General features: G+C 42.2%; 1 protein-coding gene across 3 annotated transcripts in view; it reads left to right on the plus strand.

The window, feature by feature from the left end:
- The window catches only part of dclk1a (doublecortin-like kinase 1a), a 161,645-nt gene that overhangs the window by 118,932 nt on the left and 20,982 nt on the right, over nucleotides 1-21,731 (plus strand). For all 3 annotated transcript variants that reach the window (XM_055636827.1, XM_055636826.1, XM_055636828.1), the window contains 5 exons: nucleotides 1,594-1,727; nucleotides 3,085-3,162; nucleotides 4,144-4,240; nucleotides 12,598-12,678; nucleotides 15,235-15,348. In XM_055636827.1, the coding sequence (XP_055492802.1) occupies nucleotides 1,594-1,727; nucleotides 3,085-3,162; nucleotides 4,144-4,240; nucleotides 12,598-12,678; nucleotides 15,235-15,348 (504 nt within the window). The remainder of the gene's footprint in view (nucleotides 1-1,593; nucleotides 1,728-3,084; nucleotides 3,163-4,143; nucleotides 4,241-12,597; nucleotides 12,679-15,234; nucleotides 15,349-21,731) is intronic.

Genomic DNA, 21,731 nt, shown 5'->3' on the forward strand with positions numbered 1-21,731 from the left:
TATACCCACTGCCATGTATAAATGAATAAAAATGATTTTATGTAACTAACTTGAGCTGTTGACTGAAATTTTACAGGCAAGTTTATTGAATGTGCATTGGTTAAATACAACATTTGGAATGAATGTTCCCATTGGTGTCATGGTTATCAATTGATGTCACTGAAGAATCTTTACATCAGTGTATTAGAGTTCTAGTCATACAGTCATACAGTGTGGCAACAGGCCCTTCGGCCCAACTTGCCAATACTGACCAACATGTCCCATCTACACTTGTCCTTCCTACCTGCATTTGGCCCATATCCCTCTAAACCTGTCCTATCCATATAATTGTCTAAATGTTTCTTGAACGTCGCAATAGTCCCTGCCTCAACTACCTCCTCTCGTAGCTTGTTCCATACAACCACCACTCTTTCTATGAAAAATATATCCCTCGGATTCCTTTTAAATCTTTCCCCCTTCACCTTAAACCTACGTCCTCAGGTTCTCCATTCCCTTACTCTCGGCAAGAGTGTGCATCTATCCTATCTATTCCTATCATGAATTTATACACCTCTATAATATCTCAAATGTTTCCAGAATCATCATGCAGTGAAATAGATAAACTTATCCTGTCAAACGATCGCATTTGTTTTATACACTTTTATACACCCCTCATCCTCCTGCGCTCCAAGGAATAGAGTCCCAGCCTGCCCAACCTCTCCCTATAGCACAGGCCCTTGAGTCCTAGCAACATCCTTGTAAATAATCTCTATTCCATTTCCTCTAACATGGTGCCCAGAACTGAACACAATCCTCTAAATGCGCCCTATATACCAACAGATTTTATAACTGCAACATGACCGTCCAACTTCTATACTCAATACTCTGACTGATGAAGGCCAATATAACAAAAGCCTTTTTAACCAGCCTTCAAGGATCTATGTACCTGCACTGTGTGGGACCTGCCCATATTAGACTTTCAAATTGTTATAGTAACAATCTCGCTGAAGGGCACAAGGTGCTGGAGTAACTTTTCAGAACTCTTCTCATCACCTCTCCATGTTCTCCAGAGATGCTACCTGACCCTCTGAGTTACTCCAGCATGTGCGTCCTTTTGTGTATTAATCAGCATCTGCAGTTCTTTGATTCCACAAGTACAGGTCCACCACCGATTTTCTGGCATCCTTTGTTCCAGTGCTTTTCTGGTTTATTTATTTTGCCAGACAAACAGAGGCCACGGCCTCTGCGAGGAGTCTAATGGTCCTGGAACGGTCTGCCTAGGCCGTCAAGTACCTGAGATACCGGCTTGCAAAGTTGAAGTCGGATCTGGGAATGGATTTACCATCTCCAGCCGGGCCGGTGTTCCAGAGCCCCGGCTGCAAGGACAAATTCGACCCACCGATCGGAAGTCCGGCCGCAGAGGTCCCGATGAGGTTGTTATCGGCTGCCACAACCGGTCTAGTGCCTCTTTTTTGGGAGGGGCTTCCGGAGGGGATTTCAAATGCGCTCTCATGATTTTGTCTGGGTTAAGGACAGTTGCTGGAAAATCGGTGGTAGATCAGCACCTCGCCAACGTGTACTAACTGACCAGTGCCTTGTATTTTGTTCCAACAGGTGTATGAGCATCAAGATGGAAGCAAATCTCTGAAGCTTGGGGACTTTGGCCTTGCTACCGTTGTTGATGGGCCTTTGTACACTGTCTGTGGAACACCTACATATGTGGCACCTGAGATAATTGCAGAAACTGGGTACTGTACCATACGGGCACGCCTAATATATTCTTAGTTCAAGTCAAGTCAAGTTTATTTGTCACATACACATACGAGATGTGCAGTGAAATGAAAGTGGCAATGCTCGCGGACTTTTGTGCAAAAGACAAACAACAAAACAACCAAACAAATTATAAACACAATCATTACACACATATTCTTTTACATAATAAATAATGGAAGGAAAAACGTTCAGTAGAGTTAGTCCTTGGTGAGATAGGCGTTTACAGTCCGAATTGCCTCTGGGAAGAAACTCCTTCTCAACCTCTCCGTTCTCACCGCATGGCAACGGAGGCGTTTGCCTGACCGTAGCAGCTGAAACAGTCCGTTGCAGGGGTGGAAGGGGTCTCCCATGATTTTATTTGCTCTGGAGTTGCACCTCCTGTTGTATAGTTCCTGCAGGGGGGCGAGTGAAGTTCCCATAGTGCGTTCGGCCGAACGCACTACTCTCTGCAGAGCCTTCTTGTCCTTGGCAGAGCAATTTCCAAACCAGATGGTAATGTTCCCGGACAAGATGCTTTCCACCGCCGCTGCGTAGAAGCACTGGAGGATCCTCGGAGACACTCTGAATTTCCTCAATTACCTGAGGTGGTAAAGGCGCTGCCTTGCCTTACTCACGAGTGCTGAGGCGTGTGATGCCCATGTCATATCCTCGGAGATGTGGACTCCCAGATATTTAAAACAATTCATCCTATCCACAGGATCCCCATTTATCCTCAATGGAGTGTACGTCCTCGGATGATGTGCTCTCCTAAAGTCCATGATCAGCTCCTTCGTTTTTTTGATGTTCAAGAGGAGGCGTTTAACCATCAAGGAGTTTAACCATCAAGTACATATAACACCTTCGGTCAATGGACTGATACCTTTGTCTTGTCACAAGGCCATATATTCCAATGGAACTGAATGCTAGAATCCCATTTTGTGTCTCATTTAAACGATTAACAAAATTCATCGGTACTTTTAGTTTAGTTTAACTTAGTTTAGAGATCCACCATGGAAACAGTCCCTATGGCCCACCGAGTCCATGCCAACCATCACCCGTTCACACTAGTCCTATGTTATCCCACCTTCTCATCCAATCTCTGCACAATAGGGACAATTTTCAGAGGGCCAATTAAACCTATAAACCTGCGCGTCTTTGGGATGTGAGAGGAAGTCGGAGCACCCGGTAGAAATCGCACACGGTCACAGGGAGAATGTACAAACTCCGCACAGACAGCACCTGTAGTCAGGACCAAACTCGGGTTTCTGATGCTGTGAGGCAACAACTTTGCCGCTGCTTAAATGTATTTTGAGGATTGTTGTTTTAATCTCTGCACTTTGATTTTCTCCGTAGATATGGTCTGAAGGTAGATATCTGGGCCGCGGGCGTGATAACGTACATCCTGCTGTGTGGGTTCCCTCCATTTCGTGGGTAGGTACACTCCACACCCTCAATTATTGGCTACTCAGTTCATTTGTGTGGATTGAGATCGACCCGCTGATCGTGGTCCTTCTTTTTAATGGATTAACAACAAACCCAAATTTACAATTTATAAAACTCAGAAAAACATGAGGAGCACCTTGAAAGTCGAAAATCATAGAAACATAGAAAATAGGTGCAAGAGGAGGCCATTCGGCCCTTTGAGCCAGCATTCATTGTGATCGCGGCTGATCATCCCCAATCAATAACCTGTGCCTGCCTTCTCCCCATATCATCATTGAAACATAACTTGATGTTGACACATGGAACTGCAGATGCTGTTTTACAATAAAAGACACAAAGTGCTGGAGTAAATCAGTGGATCAGTCAGCATCCCTGGAGAACATGGATAGGTGACGTTTCAGGTCATGTTCATAAGTCATAGATGCAGAATTAGGAATTAGGCTGATCGGCCCGCTGAGTCTACTCTACTATTCAATCACGGCTGATCTATCTTTCCTTCTCAACCCCATTCTCCTGCCATTCTCCTGCCTCTCCGAAAACCCTGACACCCACATTAATCAAGAAGTTGCCAATCTCCGCCTTAAAAATACCCAATGACAGCCATCCGTGGCATCTGCAGAATAGGCCCGACCAGAAATGTTGTCTTTCCATGTTCTCCAGAGATGCTGCCTGACCCGCTGAGTTACTCCAGCACTTTGTTTCATAACTTGATGTTGGTATTGGTCACTTGTTCTTGATTGATTGAAAGATACAACATGGAAAATGGCCTTTGTGTGGAATTTGCAGGTTGGGATCAAGCGAATTGGGTTCTCTAACACTGTGAAACAGCGGCTCTACCCGCTGCACCAATGTGCCGTCTTTATATTAAGTAATTTGTATCTTCGGCTTCCTATTGCAATAAACATATTAAGATCTTCCAGAGAGAAATATAAAATGGAGCATTAAATAAAAGATAATGTTTTTTTGCAGGCAAAGCAATGATCAGGAAGTCCTGTTTGACCAGATACTGATGGGACACCAGGAGTTTCCATCTCCCTACTGGGAAAATATTTCAGACTCAGCAAAAGTGAGTATCTGCTAACATCTGCTATCCCAGTGAATGTAACGGTCTGCTTGCATGGTGGCGCAGCGGTAGAGTTGCTGCTTCACAGCGCCAGAAACCCAGGTTCAATTCTGACTACAATTCTGACTACAATTCTGTATGAAGTTTATATGCTCTCCCTGTGACCGCTTAAGTTTTCTCCAGGTACTCCGACTTCCTCCCAGGCTCCAAAGAGGTACAGGTTTGTAGGTTAATTGGCTGTGGTAACAATTGTAAATTGTCCCTAGTGTGTAGGATAATGTTAGCATACTGGAATCGCTGGTCAGCACAGACTTAGTGGGACGAAGGGCCCATTTTTGTACTGTATCTCTTAACTAAACCCGACTTCCAAACATAATGACTTAGGACAAACGACTTACAAGTCACAACATGTAAGATGAGCTCCTGTATGCTGTATGCTCAGTCATACACCAGATACATCTATCCATGTTCTACAGAGATGCTGCCTGGCCTCCTGTTACTCCAGCACTTTGTGTCCTTTTGTGCATTAACCGGCATCTGCATTTCCTTGAATCTACACCAGATGCAATATTATCTCATCCAAGAATCAAGAGTGTTTAATTATCATCAAAGCTTGTGCCTGTTCCAAGGTTATGAAGGTTAAAGATGATTAAACTACCTAGAAGACTATATATAGAATATTTGTTGGCAAAAACTAGGCACAGTAGGTTTTGGTTTCAAAGTGTCTTAATAACTTTGAGCATCAAAATGTTTGCTCATAAATCTTGCCGAGGCAAATAAGTTGAATGTCGTTAGTTGTCTACTGTGCAGTGACATCTTGAAGAGGTACATAGAGCAGATAGATGACACTTTGATCAAATGCCAGTGCTGGCCTTTTAATGTAGTGGCTGCCCCTGTGGCACAGTGGATAGAGTTGCTGCTTTACAGCGCCAGAGACCCAGGTACAATCCTGACCCCGGGTACTGTCTGTGTGGAGTTTGCACGTTCTCCCTGTGACCATATGGATTACCTCCAGTTTCCTCCCACATCCCAAAGAGATGTGGTTTAGTAAGGTGATTGGCCTCTGTAAATTACCCATGGTGTGGATTTGAGAGGTAGAATCTGGGGAAAGTTGATAACAATATGGAGAGAATAAAGTTGAATTAGATCAGTGTAAACGAGTGGTTGAATCCATTGCCAGGGGGTGGTGGTGGTGGTGGTGGAGGCAGACACAATAATGGTGTGTTAGAGGCTGTTTGATAGGCACATGAATATGGAGGGATATGGATCGCTTGCAGGCAGAGGAGATTTGTTTCACTTACCTTCAGGGTCCGCATGGACATTGTGGGCCAAAGGGTCTGTTCCTGGGCTGTACTGTTCCATGTTCCATTAATGTGGTTTCACTTTGCTCAGGGAAAGCTCAGGTCAAACTATTGCCTTGATATATGTGATTTATCAAGGATTTTCTTCAGGCAGAGGGTAGTGAATCTGTGGAATTCATCGCCACAGATCGCTGTGGAGGCCAAGTCATTGGTATTTTTTAAACGTGGATTGATAAGTTCTTGATAGAAACATAGAAACATAGAAAATAGCTGCAGGAGTAGGCCATTCGGCCCTTCGAGCCTGCACCGTCATTCAATATGATCATGGCTGACAGGGCCGGCCTTAAGCCGATTTGACCGATTGCCCCCAATTGGGCCCCGCGCCTAATGGGGGCCCCGCACTAATGTTCCGTATTTCGTACGGAGCTACAAATTTTCTTTGTTAAATAAAGATTTATTTTTTTTAAACGACCATGTAAAACAGCCGCTGCACGGCCATCAGACACAAACGATTTGTTAACTAGTACTGTTAGCACTTCTTAACATGAAGTAGTTAACAAGTTGTTATATCAATCTACATCCATCCACATTCCGCAGTAAATGTAATTGTGTTTTGAATGAGTATTAATGACGCCGTGTTCCTTTGAATAAACTTCACGCGGCGTCATAAATACTTGTTTAAAACACAATTACATTTACTGAGGAATGTAGATCGATGAAACATTGAGAATTTCTTTAAACTCTCCATCATGAGTGAGGGCCCTGGACCGCGAGAAGTGGCTTCTTCCTGGTGTGCAGGTTAGTCATTCACCTACCGACCCACGTTGTGTCTCTCTGTGTTTTGCTCTCTCCCTCCCTCCCTCCCCCTCTCTCGCGCTCTCTCTCCCGCTCCCCATCTCGTCTCTCTCTAGCTCTCTCACCCTGGTGCCTCAGCATTCCCGGAATCATTGACGTTTAGCGGTAGACAAAAATGCTGGAGAAACCCAGCGGGTGAGGCAGCCGCCTTGACCGCTGAGTTCCTCCAGCACTCTGTGTTTTTTGTTTGGCTCTGAAGTTGAAGGTGGCTCAGCGGGACGGGCAGCGGCTCTGGGGAGAGGGTTGCGTTTCTGGTCGAGACCCTTCTTCAGACAATCACAAGTACTCTCACCGACGAGAGTTCAGTTCAGTCTGAAGAAGGGTCTTCTCTCCAGAGTTGGTGCGCTGCCTGTCCTGCTGAGCTACTCCAGCTTTATGTCTATCTTCAATTTCAGAGGAATACAATTTCTCACGGGGGGCTTATAACGTCTCTAAACCCCTCTGGGACCCTCTGAACACCTCTAAACCACCCACTCTATTCCCCCGCTATGTCCCTCTACAACACTTCCCTTTACAACACTTCTGACCACTTTTAAACCCATCTGAAGCCCTCTAAACATCTCTAAACCGTTTAAACCCCTCTAAACTAGGAGGCTACAAGGTGACTTGTATAGGCTGGGTGAGTGGGCAAATGCATGGCAGATGCAGTATAATGTGGATAAATGTGAGGTTACCCACTTTGGTGGCAAAAACAGGAAAGTAGATTATTATCTAAATGGTGAATCTGAATTCTTGCCATAGAGGGAGTACAGAGAAGGTTCACCAGTCTGATTCCTGGGATGTCAGGACTTTCATATGAAGAAAGACTGGATAGACTCGGCTTGTACTCGCTAAAATTTAGAAGATTGAGGGGGGATCTTATAGAAACACAAATTTCTTAAGGGTTTGGACAGGCTAGATGCAGGAAGATTATTCCCGATGTTGGGGAAATCCAGAACAAGGGGTCACAGTTTAAGGATAAAGGGGAAATCTTTTAGGACTGAGATGAGAAAAAAAAAATTTACACAGAGATGGTGAATCTCTGGAATTCTCTGCCACAGAATGTATTTGAGGCCAGTTCGTTGGCTATATTTAAGAGTGAGTTAGCTGAATCAGGCCGCCAAATAAAGGAATCAGGGGGTATGGAGAGAAAGCAGGTACAGGATACTGAGTTGGATGATCAGCCATGATCATATTGAATGGCTGTGCAGGCTCAAAGGGCCGAATGGCCTACTCCTGCACCTAATTTCTATGTTTCTATGACTGCGTCCAACTGCTGTCTGGTTCGTTGATTGGTTTGCTAGATATGAACTGTTTTGGGAGAGAAAAATGTTCACGGCAGACCAAACGTGTTAAACAGAAATTGGTCAGATATTGAGCTTTACAAAGTAAGAAATCATGTGAAATAATCAGATAATAGTCTACTTTCCTGTTCTTGCCACCAAAGTGGATAACCTCACATTTATCCACATTATACTGCATCTGCCATGCATTTGCCCACACACCCAACCTATCCAAGTCCCCTTGCAGCCTCCTAGCATCCTCCTCACAGCTAACACTGCCCCCCAGCTTCGTTTCATCTGCAAACTTGGAGATGTTGCATTCAATTCCCTCGTCCAAATCATTAATATATATTGTAAATAGCTGGGGTCCCAACACTGAGCCTTGCGGTACCCCACTAGTCACTGCCTGCCATTGTGAAAAGGACCCGTTTACTCCTACTCTTTGCTTCCTGTCTGCCAGCCAGTTCTCTATCCACATCAATACCGAACCCCCAATACCGTGTGCTTTAAGTTTGATCTGTAAGGGTGTCAAAGGCTATGGGAAGAAGGAAGGAGAATGGGATTGAGAGGAAAAAATAGATCCATGATTGAATGACAGAGTAGACTCGATGGACTGAATGACCTTATTCTGCTCCTATGACTTATGAATTATGAACAATTTAATTCAAGAACTACGCTCACCTCAGAAAACCTTACAAGCAGAAATGTCCCCGAACCAATTACAAGAAGTATTATTATTGTATTTTAATATTGCTTGGTGCAGCAATATGCTGATTAATAAATGATGGGATAGTTCAGTGCAAATATCATTGATTTAAGTGAGAGCAGAAAGTTCAGGAGTGAGTGGAATAATGTGGCTGCTTCCCATTTTCCCAGGATGATTACTGATCCCATGATGGGGATGACACTGATGTGATCATAAATCAATAATTAACCTGATTACATTCATTTACCTGGATACAAACCAGACTGGCCTGACTGCCTTTAATACTGATTTCCGAAATGCTTATCTATAATAAAGGACAGGATGTAATTGTTCTGGGTAAAATAAATGTAATGTGTCGCCATTGGTAATTATATCAAATTTAACTGGCTGAGATACTGAAAATAAACTACCAGAAACCCTAGCAGAAGCAACAATAACGCTTATACCAAAAAAATATAAAGATTTAGATGAACCGGGTTCTTATAGAGCTATTTCACTTCTAAATACGGATCAGAAAATTTTAGCAAAGATTCTAGCTAGAAGGCTAAATAATTATATCAACAATTTAATAAATACGGATCAAACGGGATTTATACCCAAAAGACAATCATTTAATAATTTGAGAAGGCTTTTCAATATAATGTACTCTCATAATGAAGACAATGAAGATATTTCATTTGATCAGGTAGAATGGCAGTATTTATACAAGGTACTCCAAAAATTTAATATGGGAGAGAATTTTATTAGATTGGTTAAACTACTTTACGATAGACCTACGGCAAGAATATTAACTAACAATACGCTATCTCCAAAATTTTACTTATCAAGGGGTAATAGGCAAGGGTGTGCCTTATCCCCATTGCTATTTGCCCTTATGATAGAACCGCTGGCCGAAAGGATTAGAAATCACCCGAATATTCACGGATATAACACTAAGGACTCAAAGAATAAAATGTCATTATATGCTGATGATATCCTTTTATATATTACTAATACACAAACGAGTATACCCACCTTATTAACACTAATTGAGGAATTCGGCTCTTTTTCAGGATATAGAATAAATTGGAATAAAAGCGAAATTATGTCTTCAAAACCACAGGATTCTAGACACTTACTAAAATTCCCCTTCAAAATTGCAACAGAAAAATTCAAGTATCTGGGTATTCAAATTACAAGAAGACACAAATCATTATTTAGTGCCAATTTTATACCGCTATTAAATAAACTGAATAATACGATTAAATTTTGGAAAACGCTTCCGCTCTCATTGATAGGTAGAATTAACGCTATAAAAATGACTTTCTTACCACAATTAATATATTTGTTTCAAGCGATCCCAATATATATTTCAAAAAACTAGATTCCACTATCACTAATTTTATATGGGACTACAGAACACATAGAATTCAACGAAAGCATTTGTGCAAATCTAAAGAAGTTGGGGGTTTATCATGACCTAACTTTATATATTACTACTGGGCAGTGCATATTAAGAACATAATGTACTGGCTGGATAGTTCCACTCAGCAGTTGGAGTGGATAAGAATGGAGAAAGAGGAGTGCTATCCGCACGATATAGGAACGATCCTGCTCTCACCGATAAAATTGAATAGTATAATATATAATAAGAACCCAATTATTCACAATATAATAAGAATTTGGAAACAAATAAAAGTATCCTTGAAATTAAATAAATTATCAGTACTAACCCCACTATTGAACAACCCCGCATTCAAACCTTCTCTCATCGACAACACATATCAACAATGGGATAGACTGGGGATTAGGAAAGTAGGGGGTATGTATGAATTGGGCAAACTGTTATCATTTCAACAATTAAAATTAAAATGTAAATTGAAGGATAATCAATATTTTTAATATATACAGGTATGTGACTTTATGAAGAAATATACACAGAGATTTCAAACTATATTTTTAGACCCTTTAGAAGCAATGAATATTAAGGCTGATTCACAAAAATTAAGATCATACTTTTATAATAATATATTAAATAGAGAATCACCCTCAACAGAAGCACTAAGGGAAGATTGGGAACATGAGCTAATGATAAAGATCTCGAAGGATAGATGGGAAAAGTATTTGATGAATACACAAAACTGTTCTATTAATGCAAGACATAATTTAATTCAATTCAAATTATTAAATAGACTATATTATTCAAAAACGAGGTTGAATAAATTTTATCCAAACGTCTCTCCCAGATGCGATAAATGTTTGTTTCAAAACGCTAATATAACACATTCATTTATAGAATGTACAAAGTTGACTAAATTTTGGAGTGATATATTTGATATATTTACAAAGCTTTTCAAGTCAAGAATAGAACCCAAAACGGAATGGATTATATTTGGAATAATAGGAGAAGATACCAATTTAAATAAAGACCAAAATGGTTTTTTAAATTATGGATTTATAATTGGAAAGAAATTGATACTTAAATTTTGGAAAAATACAACCATACCAACTGTTAAAATGTGGATTAGGAATATGATGGACATAGTACGCCTTGAAGAAATGATACTCCGACTAATAGATAAATATGACCAATTCTTAAGGAGTTGGTCTCCTTTCATCGACTTTTTGGAATCATGTGATGCAGCGGTACCGTAAAGATTGCTGATTTCAGTTCATGACGTGGATAGATCTACATCTCCGAATACAGATTTGAAAAATTCTCTTTTAAGGGGCCTTCTCTTCTATTTCTACTTTCCACTTTTTATTTATTTTTTATTTTTTATATACACACTTCACGTTTTTCTACTCTCTACCATCTATTTTTCCACTTTTTCTTCCTTCTATTGTTTTCTTTTTCTTGTCTTGCTTACTTCCTTCTCATAACATAAAACTAGAGGTTGTACATAGAATGGATTACGGTATGAGATTGTTGGCACCTAAAATTAGGTTCCACTGTACTGTTTTGTACTGTATTAACTTCTAATAAAATAAACCAAAAAAACAAAAGAAAAACTGGCTGAGATAATAGGTTTTGAACAGTATTTCAAATCTTAGTAAACAGGACAGCACAGTAGCACAGTGGTATAGTTGCTGCCTTACAGCACCAGAGACACGGGTTCAATCCTGACTATGGGGGCTGTCTGCATGGAGTATGTACATTCTCCCTGTGAGCATGGGTTTTCTCTTGGTGCTCTGGTTCCCTCCCACGCTCTAAAGACGTCCAGGTTTGTAGCTAAATTGGCTTTGGTAAAGATTGTAAATTATCCCTAGTGCGTATGATAGTGTTAGTGTAAGGGGATCACTGGTTAGTGTGGACTTGGTGGGCCGAAGGGCCTGTTTCCACGCTGTATCTCTAAACACAATTATTCTGTTTAGTTTATTTTAGTTTAAAGATACAGTGAGGAAACAGGCCCTTCGGCCCACCGAGTTCATGCCGACCAGCGATCCCCGCAAACTAACACTTTCCCACACATACTAGGGTCGATTTATATTTATACCAAGCCAATTAACCTACAAACCTGTACATCTTTGAAGTGTGGGAGGAAACCGGAGCTTCCCGGGGAAAATCCATGCCAGTCACAGGGAAAACGTACAGACAGCAAGCGTAGTCAGGATCAAACCCGGTCTCTGGTGCTGTAAGGCAGCAACTGTATCACTGCACCACTCTGCCGCCCCAAACTAACTATAAACTAATATCTTTATACAAAGGGTGGTGAATGTATAGAATGAGTTGCCGGAGATAGTTGGGGTAGGTACTATTGTTACGCTTGAGAGACAATTGGACGGATACATGGATAGGATAGGTTTAGAATGATATGGTCCAAGCGCAGGCAGATGGGACTAGTATTGATGGGGCATATTGGTTGGTGTGTGCAGATTCGGCCGAGGGCCCTATTCCACGCTGTACGACTCTAAAGTGCGGCTGATGTCATTGATGCCATTGTTGAGTAGAATCAAATGTAATTCTCTATCGATACTGAATGAATCTCATTATGAATAATAGCAGATCTGTTATATTGGAATGAAGGATGATTGCTTACTGATGATTTCCACACCCATCGTTCAGTTCAGTCAGTTTAGTTTATTATCACGTGTACTGAGGTACAGTGAAAAGTTTTTTGTTGAGTCCTAACCAGTTAGCAGAAAGACAGTACATGATTACAATCAATCCATTTACAGTGTATTGATACATAAGGAAAATAATTGTTCTTAATCTTTGCAAGAAAACATTTAATGAACCAGATGGTTTCTTTTCAGGATCTTATCACCATGATGCTTCAGGTTGACATAGAACAGCGATATTCTGCACAGCAGTTACTGGATCATCCCTGGGTGAATGTAAGCCTCGATTGCTGATTGTCCATTATGGCCTTCTGAGTTATCTTAGTGATTGCTTCGTTAGAATGTCTTACTTCAGTTTTTATGATTGAAATATATTTCCTCTCATTGGCTGGAGGAACAGTTCAATAATTGAACAATAATTGTGTCGATTGGAGGGCAAGGTCCAGCATGGTGGCACAGTGGTAGAGTTGCTGCCCTACAGCGCCAGAGACCCAGGTTATATCCTGGCTACGGGAGCTGTCTGTACGGAGTTTGTACCTTCTCTCTGTGACCACAAGGGTTTTCCCAGGGTCCCACACCCCAAAGGTGTACAGGTTTGTAGGTTAATTTGGTTTCAATAAAATAATAAATTGTCCCTAGTGTGTGTAGAATAGTGCCAGTGTCCAGGGATTGCTGGTCGGCATGGGCTCAGTGGGCCGAGGCGCATGATTCCATGCTGTATCTCTAACCTAAACGAAACTAAACTCAGCAGGTCAGGCAGCATCTCTGGAGAAAATTAGAGAAATCAATGTCATTTCACCGTCCTGATTAATTTTAAAGTTTGTATGCCTCATTGTCACCTTCCCCTCAGCCAACAATTAACTATCCTACACTTCCCTGATTATCGTCTGCTTTGATCTGTCGTTTTCACACCTTACATTCTCAGTGTACCCTTCCATATTTCCAGTTTCCCTCTCCCCTGACTCTCAGTCTGAAGAAATGTTTCAACCTACAATGTCACCCATTCCTTCTCTCCAGAAATGCTGCCTGTCCCGCTGAGTAACTGCAGCATTTTGTGTCTAACTTCATACCACTGGACATGTAAAAGATGGAACTGTACAGCACTGGAACAAGCCCTTCAGTCCACAATGTCTGCTGAACATGATGCCAAGATCAACTCTTATCTGCCTGGACATAGTGCAAATCCCTCCATTCCCTGCATATCCATGTGCCTATCCAAAATCCTCTCAAACACCACTATTATATCTGGCTCCCCAAGCACCCCAGGTAATGTGTTCCAGCTACTCACCCAGGGGCTGATCTACTATGAAACTAATGAAGCTCAAGCTTCAGAGCCCCTAATTCCGGAGGGGCCCCAGAAGCGACTTTAGTCCAGATATTCTTCCGATTTTTTTGTTTTCCTAAAAAAAATCTGATTTTTCACCTCGACTAAACTCCTCACCTCGACTAAACTTCACCTCACACTTAAACCTCAACTCACTAAACCTCGCCACGAATAAACCTCCCACCCCACACATAATCCCCGCCTCGACTAATCACCGCCTCTCTCCCGCTTCCACGGGGAGAGGCTGCGGGTGCCACGGGTGGGAGGGACGGATCTCCGGCTTGATGTCAACATCAGCTCGCGTGCACCCCTCCCCTCACACCGGCTCTCTCGGGCAATGCGCTTGCTCTGCTCTCCACGATCGGCCCTGCCCCCCTGGTTGGAACCATTCTGTTCATGTGAGGCGCCACCAAAGGGGGGGGCTGTAAATAGCGGGAGAGAGGCAGCGATTAGTCAAGGCGCAGATTAGGTATGAGTCGGAGTTTAGTCGTGAGGTGGGAAGTATAGTTAAGTTGAGGTGGGGTTAAGGTGTGAGATGAGGTGTGAGGTTTATTTGAGGGGCGAGGTTTAGTGAGGTACAGTTTAGTCGGTTTGGTAGTGAGATATCGTCGAGGCGAGAGGTTTAGTGAGGCGAGGGGATTAGTTGAGGTGTAGGTGTGTCGGTGAGGGGAAGTGAGTTACTTTATTGTCACATGTACCTAGGTAGAGTGAAATTCTTTGTTGTTGCATACAACCCAGTAAAATCATACAGCAAAACGTACCTGGGCAGAACACAGAGTTGCCACGTTTCTGGCGCTGACCGACTTATGAAAAGTAAAACCCCTGTCCCACGGTACGAGTTAATTCCAAGAGCTCTCCCGAGTTTGCCCTGATTTGAACTCGGAGTAATGGCCACTTGTTGGTTTTTCGGGGCTCTCGTGGACATTTTTCAACATGTTGAAAAAACCTTATGAGTCTTCCCGTGCTTACCTGGCGTTAGCGATTCTTCCCGAGTACCTGCCGCTCGCATGATGAGCCGGTAAGAGATGTCCCCAAGCTCCGACGTACCTGCTACGTTCATTCTCCGTGCTTACCATGAGTTTGATTTTTTTAAACTCGGGAGAGCTCTTGGAATGAACTCGTACAGTGGGACAGGGCTATTAGTCTTATTCCCTCTAAGTGATGAACCAAGTCTATCGCCATACATGGCAGAAGGCGCCACACTCTCTCCCCCCCCCCCCCCCGCTGGCCCCTCTCACTGGGTCCCCTTTCAATCTCGGCAGCCCCCCGCTGGGTCCCCCTAGGTTCTCATGGTATATTATATTACGTATTATATTACAAATTTATGTTATTGTCATGTGTCCTGAGGTACAGTGAAAAGCTTTTGTTGCATTAGTGGAAAGGCAAAACATGATTGTCATTATATTATATCATATTACAATACATATACAATGTAATGTTGCATTATGTCGGTACAAACAGGTATTTTCTTTGAATAACCCCTCGTTATTTTGATTCTCTTGATTTAGGACGATGGGTTACCAGAGAATGAGTACCAGCTTTCCGTAGCTGGAAAGTTACAGAAACACTTCAACACAGGCCCCAAGCCCAACAACACCATGGCCGGGGTGTCTGTATTAGCAGTAAGTATCAATAATTATTAACCATTCAAACCCTTCCCCTAGAAACATGGACCCCAATTCTGTGGTGAGCGTGATTGAAATCCAAAGAATCTTGAATTTCGTCGCCCACTGCTTACCTTCTTCCGCCTTCCATTTCCCAGCCACACAGAGAGAGATAAACAATAAAACCCATAGAAAACATAACAGCTCTTTAATTTGTGAGTTTAGTTTATTGTCACGTGTACCAAGATAGAGTAAAATGCTTTTTTGTTGCATGCTAACCAGTCAGCGGAAAGACAAGTGTACAGATACATAATAAAATAAATAATGGTGAATAATGTTTAGTGCAAGATAAAGTCCAGTAAAGTCCGATCAAAGATAGTCCGGGGGTCTCCAATGATATAGATGGTAGCTCAGGACCCCTCTCTAGTTGTTGATAGGATGGTTCAGTTGCCTAATAACAGCTGGGAAGAAACTGTCCTATCCTGATGAACTGTGGAAAGATTGGTTTGTATGCAGAGATATATCCAGAACGCTCCTTAATTTCCATAGAATAATACAGTTTATGTCAGCAAGCAAAACAGATATGAGGTGACATTTATGGTTAACTGGTACTAGGCGGCTTTTATAGTTATAATAAATAGGAGTTTCTATTTTAATAGGAAGCTTAATGAATGCAAAAGAATCTCACTTTTCCCCCATGGTTGGTCTCATAAGAATTTTGTGGCAGAAGGAATAAGAAGCAAGACCTTAAATGGAGATGCAAGGAACTGCAGTTGATGGAATCTTGAGCAAGCCACAAAGTGCAGGAGGAACTCAACGGGTCAGGCAGCATCTGTGGAGGGTATGGACAGACAACATTTCAGGTCGGGAGCCTTCTCGAGTCTGACTCAAACTGGCATCTGCCCATTCCCTCCACAGATGCTGCCTGACCCATTGCGTTCCTCAAGGTTGAAGCCAGACTTAAACAGATGTTGAGTAATCTTATGGCACGGTTCCTTCGTCATGTTATATTGCGATTTAATATTTAATTCAGGGAGGCAGTAACTGGGTAGAATCTTAACTTCCATTTGCAAGTGGGATGTAACAGAGGCTAAATGGCAAACGTCTGGATCAGAAACCGAATCAACCCACATCCAGCTTTACATGACCACGATAGACACAAAATGCTGGAGTAACTCAGCGGGACAGGCAGCATCTCTGAAGAGAAGGAATGGGTGACGTTTCTGGTCGAGACCCTTCTTCAGACAAACTTGCTTGTGAGAAGGGAGTTAGTTTATATTATATGTTGTGGAGAGGCCACCATTAGTTCATTTATAGCCAAGAATGTTTTATGGTCATATGTCCTGAAACGGAACAATGAAATTCTTACTTGCAGCAGCACAGCAAACATGTCAACATATTACTCTATAAAACCCATAATAAACAAAAAAAGTTCAGTATACATAAAGAAAAAACCAACAAAAAAAAAAAATAGACAATAGTAGTAGTGCAAAGTCAAAAATAATGTCCCCATGAATATGTAGTCCAGAGCCTATTTGGAGGTTGTAGTGTTTAATAGCCTGATGGATGTGGGGAAGAAGCTGCTCCTGAACCTGGACATTACAGTTGTTTTTAATGAGTTGATGGGATTTATGATCAACATGCGGGCAAGGGGGAGAGAAGAGACACAAGGAACTGCAGACGCTGGAATCGTGCGAAGAACAAAAAGTGGAGTAACTTAGCAGTTCAGGCAGCATCTCTGGAGAACATGGACAGGTGACGTTTCGGGTCAGGGCCCTTTGACATAGAGAGTGTAGACAGTCAGAACTTTTTTTCCAGGGGGGAAATGCCCAACACTAGAGGCCATAACTATAAGGTGAGATGGGGAAAGTTTAATGGAGATGTGCGGGGAAATTTTTATACACTGAGAGTAGTGGGGCGCATTGGAACGCATTGCCAGGGGTGGTGGTGGAAACAGATGTGATAGTTGTGTTTAAGAGGCTTTTGGATAGGCACATAGAAGTTCAGGGAATGGCGAGGTATGAATCTTGTGCAGGTAGATGGGATCAGTTTAACTTGACATCATATTCTGCATAAATATTGTGGGCTGAAGGGCTTGTTCCTGTGCCGTACTGTTCTATGTTCTTCATAAAGAGGGGAAGAGGAATTTAACTCCATGTCCACAAGCAGGGAGACTTGATAAATACCATCCACCCTCCTGCAAACAGAGAGAGAGACATGACCTGCTCACCCCATTAACCTTGCCCTCCCCTCCCACTCTGCGTCCAGCTCCAGACTGCCTCAGTCAAAGATGGTTATGCTGGAAGTGTCACATCTGACGGACAACCACAAAATTGACCAATGTAACTCCCATCCAGTTAGTCATTGAGGCTTCAACCTGTAGGATTTTGGCTGATCAGCATCTCCCTTGTAGACCAGGCTATCTACGGAGGGGAGCCCCATTTATAGTTATATGGCACAGAAACAGGCCCTTCGGCCAACTCATCCATGATGACCAAGATGCCCATTTAAGCGTCCCAATTGCCTTTGATCCATAACTGCATTTGGCATCATAAAAGTAAGGAGTTTGGCTGACCACGGATTTCTCAAGTGATGCATCTTGGAGCACTGTTGGTAGTGAAATCAGCGCATGTGATGTGAACATTGCAGATGATTTAAACGCAAAATTAATGGCAGCATGTGGATATTCTCACAGGAGCCAAAAGTATTATTAGCAAATATGAGGCCTCAGCAATCATCCATCATCTAAAATTTTGACTATGTTTAGATTCCTAAAAAAAAGATGGAATTAACATAATTGTTGCTTTTTGATGTGCAAAATGATGCGAAAACTTCAGATGGTGATTTGGACACAGAAGCTAAATCTGTGATCCTTAACGGAGATGTCCTGAGTGGAATTGTCAAAAACTAGATGGCATAGCTTTAATGTAAGAGGGACAAAGTTTAAAGGAAATGTGCAGGACAAGTTTCTTTACACACATGTGGTAAGTGCCTGGAAAGTCCTGCCAGGGGTGATGGTGGAGGCAGATATAATAGTGGCATTTAATGGGCTTTTAGATTGGCACATGGATATGCAGGGAATGGAGGGATATGGATCATGTGCAGACAGAGGAGATTTGTTTAGCACAAGCACTGTGGGCAGAAGGGCCTGTCCCTCTGCTGTACTACTATTCAATGTTCAAGGCAGTTTTCTGTTCTTGTGCTTTAACAATATTGTTTTATGATCTTGGACATTTTTTGATTTTGGTTACACCTTGAACAGGTTTGACATTGCATAGATAACGGGAAGCTTTCTGAACTGTGGTAAGTGTGATAATGTCAGTAAATGATGCTGATAATTTTGATGAGGTTCAGTTCATGTACCATTCACAAACAAGCAGCGTGCCAGGAATATATGAGTAGACTGGTGACTGGCTGTCTTTAAAAAAATCAAACGGCACTGTATCTCCAACCGGGTTTGCGCAGAGCAGCAATCACCCTCTACACTGGCACTATCCTACACGTGAGGGGCAATTTACAATTTACAGCAGTCAATGAACCTACAAACCTGTACGTCTTTGAAGTGTGGGAGGAAAAAAAATCAAAATTTGCTTACAATTCTTTAGTTTTAATTACAAATTCAGGAAGCGTGACACAATGAGGAAAAAAATGTTTGTACTTTTAAGGCGCAAATGTTTGGTGCTGTCCTTGATGTTTAGTTTAGTTTAGAGATGCAGATGAGTATAGTTTAGAGATAGAGATGCATGATGGGAGCAGGAAGAAGTGGGAATGACTGGTGTGAGAAAGATTCAGGAACGGCTTCTTCCCCGCTCTTGTCATCCACTGAATCCACGGTTCATAAGCTGTAATGTAGTCCTGATCTTCCAACCTACCTTGTATCATCACATCATCCTTACCAGCAGCTCCATCTACACATTACGCTGCCTCGGAAAAGCAATCAACATAATCAAAGACCTTTCCCACCCCAGTCATTCCTTTTTCTCTCTGCTCCCTTCCAGCAGAAGGTACAGAAGCCAGAAACAGCTTCTTCCCCTCTGTTACGATTTTTCTCTTTGCACTACTTGTTGTACTTGTGTATGGCTTGATTGGATTGTGTATGATATAATTAGTCTAGATAGCACGCAAAGCTATTTTTCACAGTATCTCGGTGCATGTGACAGTAATAGTCCATTAACAACGTTAATTGATGGCAGCATATCAATATTAAATATGAATAAGAATCCTAGAAATATCATGATTATAACAGATTTAACATTTAATAGCTGTAAGCCCATCACGTGTAAATTAGGAATTATTTTTTCAGTAATAAAAAATGGGTCCGATGGTAGGTGATGGACAAGTTTAAAATAAAAGGAACCTTTTAACTAATTAAACATGGGTTTAAGGTGAGAGCGGCATAGGAACATGGAGGGCAACCTTTTTCGCTCAGAAGGTGGTGAATACTGAGATCCAGCGGCCTGAGGAGGTAGTTGAGGCAGGTACTGTAACACCATTTAAAAGACACTTGGGCAGGTACGTGGATAAGAAAGGTTTTGAGGGATATGGACTAAATGCAGGGAGGTGGGACTTGTTGAGATGGGGCATCATGGTCGGCATGGACCAAAGGACCTGTTTCAGAGCTGCACGGCTCTATCATTTGTATAAGAGCAGAAAATGCAAAATATTCTAGTCCTTTTTATTTAGCATTAGAGTTTGGACCACAGAGTTTAAATACAGCACAGAAACTGGCCCTTCGACCCACCAAGTCCCTTCGACCCACAACGACTATCAATCACCTGTTCTCTAACACTATCCTATATACTTGGAACAATTTACAATTTTACCGAAACCAATTAACCTACAAACCTGCATATCTTTGGGATGTGGGATAAACTGGAGCACCTGGTGAAAACCCACGTGGTTACATGGATAACATACAGTACAAATTCCTGCAAATGCCACTGTGCCGCCCAAACCAAGAATTTGTAATTTTTTGCTCTAATTACACCCAATGTCTTGGCCTCCACTGCTAGCTGAAGTAATGAATTGCACAGATTCACCACCCTCTAGCCAAACAAGTTTCCCCTCATCCCCATTCTAAAGGTATGTCCTTTTATTCTGTGGCTGTGCCCTCTGGTCCTAGACTCTCCTACCAGTCGAATCATCCTCTCCACATCCACTCTATCTCAGACTTTCTAGGGTGTTGAGAAACTTAGACAAGGACTGGTCTGAGTGAAGGAAACTAAAAGGGAACAAAGCAATTTAAATGAGTAAAACTATAATATTGTTGTAGTCATAGAATCCTGCAGCCCAGAAACAAGCCCTTCAGCCCAACTTGCCCATGCAAGACCAACAGGCCCCATGTGCACTAGTTCCACCAGCCTGGGTTTGGCCCATATCCCTCTAAACCCAGCCAACCCATGTTCTAAATGTTCCTTAAATGTTGTGATAGTATTTGCCTAAATTACTTCCTCTGGCAGCTCGCTCCATAGCTCCTTACCCTATCTATTCCTCTCATGATCTTGTACATCTCTATTAGATCATGCCTCATCCTCCTGCGCCCCAAGGAATAAAGTCCTTGCCTGCTCAATCTCTCCCTATAACTCCGGCCCTTCATAAATTTAGACTTAATGAAACGTTGCCCACACCAACCAATATGTCCCATCTACACTAGTCCCACCTCTATGCATTTGGCCCATATCCCTCCAAACCTGTCCAATGCATGTACCTGTCTAATTGTTTCTTAAACATTGCAATTCCCCTGCCTCAACTACCTACTCTTGCAGCTCGTTCCATATACCCACCACCCTTTGTGTGAAAAAGTTACCTCTCAGATTCCTATTAAATCTTTCCCCCTACATCTTAAACCTGTGTCCTCTGGTTCACAATTCCCCTACTCTGGGCAAGAGACTCTGTCTGTGCATCTACCCTATCCATTCCTATCATGATTTTATACACCTCTATAATATCTCAAATGTTGCCAGAATCATTATGCATCGGAATAGATTAACTTATCCTGTCAAACGATCGCATTTGCTTTGTGCTTAATTAAATAATGTTAGTGGGGACCTGTGTTCCTGACCTAGGATGTGAAACAAAGTGGCCAGATTCTGCCTTGTGATTGCTACTCAGTAACTCATGATGAAAATGGCTGTGTGGTGATGTCAAATGGAGTGGAGCTCTGCTATGACGGCCTTTTTGAAATGCAAGACTGAAACGAGAATTTTGATTTAATATGGCAGGACATCCACCATGAGTGCTTTGTATGCCAGCAAAAATAATCCTGTAAGGATAGGTGGAGCTAGGAAATTAATATTTTAACCCATGCATTAAAAATTGCGTGCTTTTACTAACTTTAAACCTGGATAGTAAATAATGTCCATTTTATTTGGTGCTAAGAACTGTGTCACCAGTTCAAGCAT

Source organism: Leucoraja erinacea, chromosome 6, assembly GCF_028641065.1.
Source record: "Leucoraja erinacea ecotype New England chromosome 6, Leri_hhj_1, whole genome shotgun sequence".
Classification (NCBI taxonomy): Eukaryota; Metazoa; Chordata; class Chondrichthyes; order Rajiformes; family Rajidae; genus Leucoraja; species Leucoraja erinaceus.